Genomic DNA, 474 nt, shown 5'->3' with positions numbered 1-474 from the left:
AACCCAGCACAGCAGCCACCACGGCCGCCGCGGGGCGCCGTCCCCGCAGGAGCCCTCGTGTCCTGACCCACTGCAGGCTGTGCAGGCCCCGGCGGCACCGGACGGGACGCTCTGGGCGCAGCGCCCCCTGGCGGAGGCGGGAGGGTTAGAACTGCCTCCGCTCCGACTCCCCTACCAACCTGACATTGCCTAAAATGGGCTCGGCTTCCACGACCATGAATTCGACTTTGCAACACGCTTTATCTTCGAATCCCCAGGCAGAACTGCGTCCTGTCACTGGATGCTCATCCCACGTCTTAATTGTCTCGAACCAAAGCTCTTAGGCTCCGGGTCCACAGCAGCCACCGGCGCCCGCGCCAGGCTCAGAGTCTGACTAAAAATCAAACACAAGAGACACGTTAACGCCGCCGAGGGCCGCCCGGGTCAGACGCCGGCCCTGCAGCAGGCGGAGCTCGGTCCACGCCGGCCGGGGCG

General features: G+C 65.8%; 1 protein-coding gene across 2 annotated transcripts in view; it reads right to left on the bottom strand.

Annotated features, from left to right (window-relative positions):
• CTBP1 (C-terminal binding protein 1) overlaps window positions 1–394 on the bottom strand; it is a 13223-nt gene extending 12829 nt beyond the window's left edge. For both annotated transcript variants that reach the window (XM_006771437.2, XM_006771438.2), the window contains exon 1: window positions 180–394. In XM_006771437.2, the coding sequence (XP_006771500.1) occupies window positions 180–186 (7 nt within the window). In that variant the 5' untranslated portion in view covers window positions 187–394. The remainder of the gene's footprint in view (window positions 1–179) is intronic.
• Window positions 395–474: the final 80 nt, after the last annotated feature.

The sequence above is a fragment of the Myotis davidii genome, unplaced genomic scaffold (genome assembly GCF_000327345.1).
Source record: "Myotis davidii unplaced genomic scaffold, ASM32734v1 scaffold665, whole genome shotgun sequence".
Lineage (NCBI taxonomy): Eukaryota > Metazoa > Chordata > Mammalia > Chiroptera > Vespertilionidae > Myotis > Myotis davidii.
Note: the sequence above shows the minus strand (reverse complement) of the source record. Positions and strands in the feature narration are given on the sequence as shown.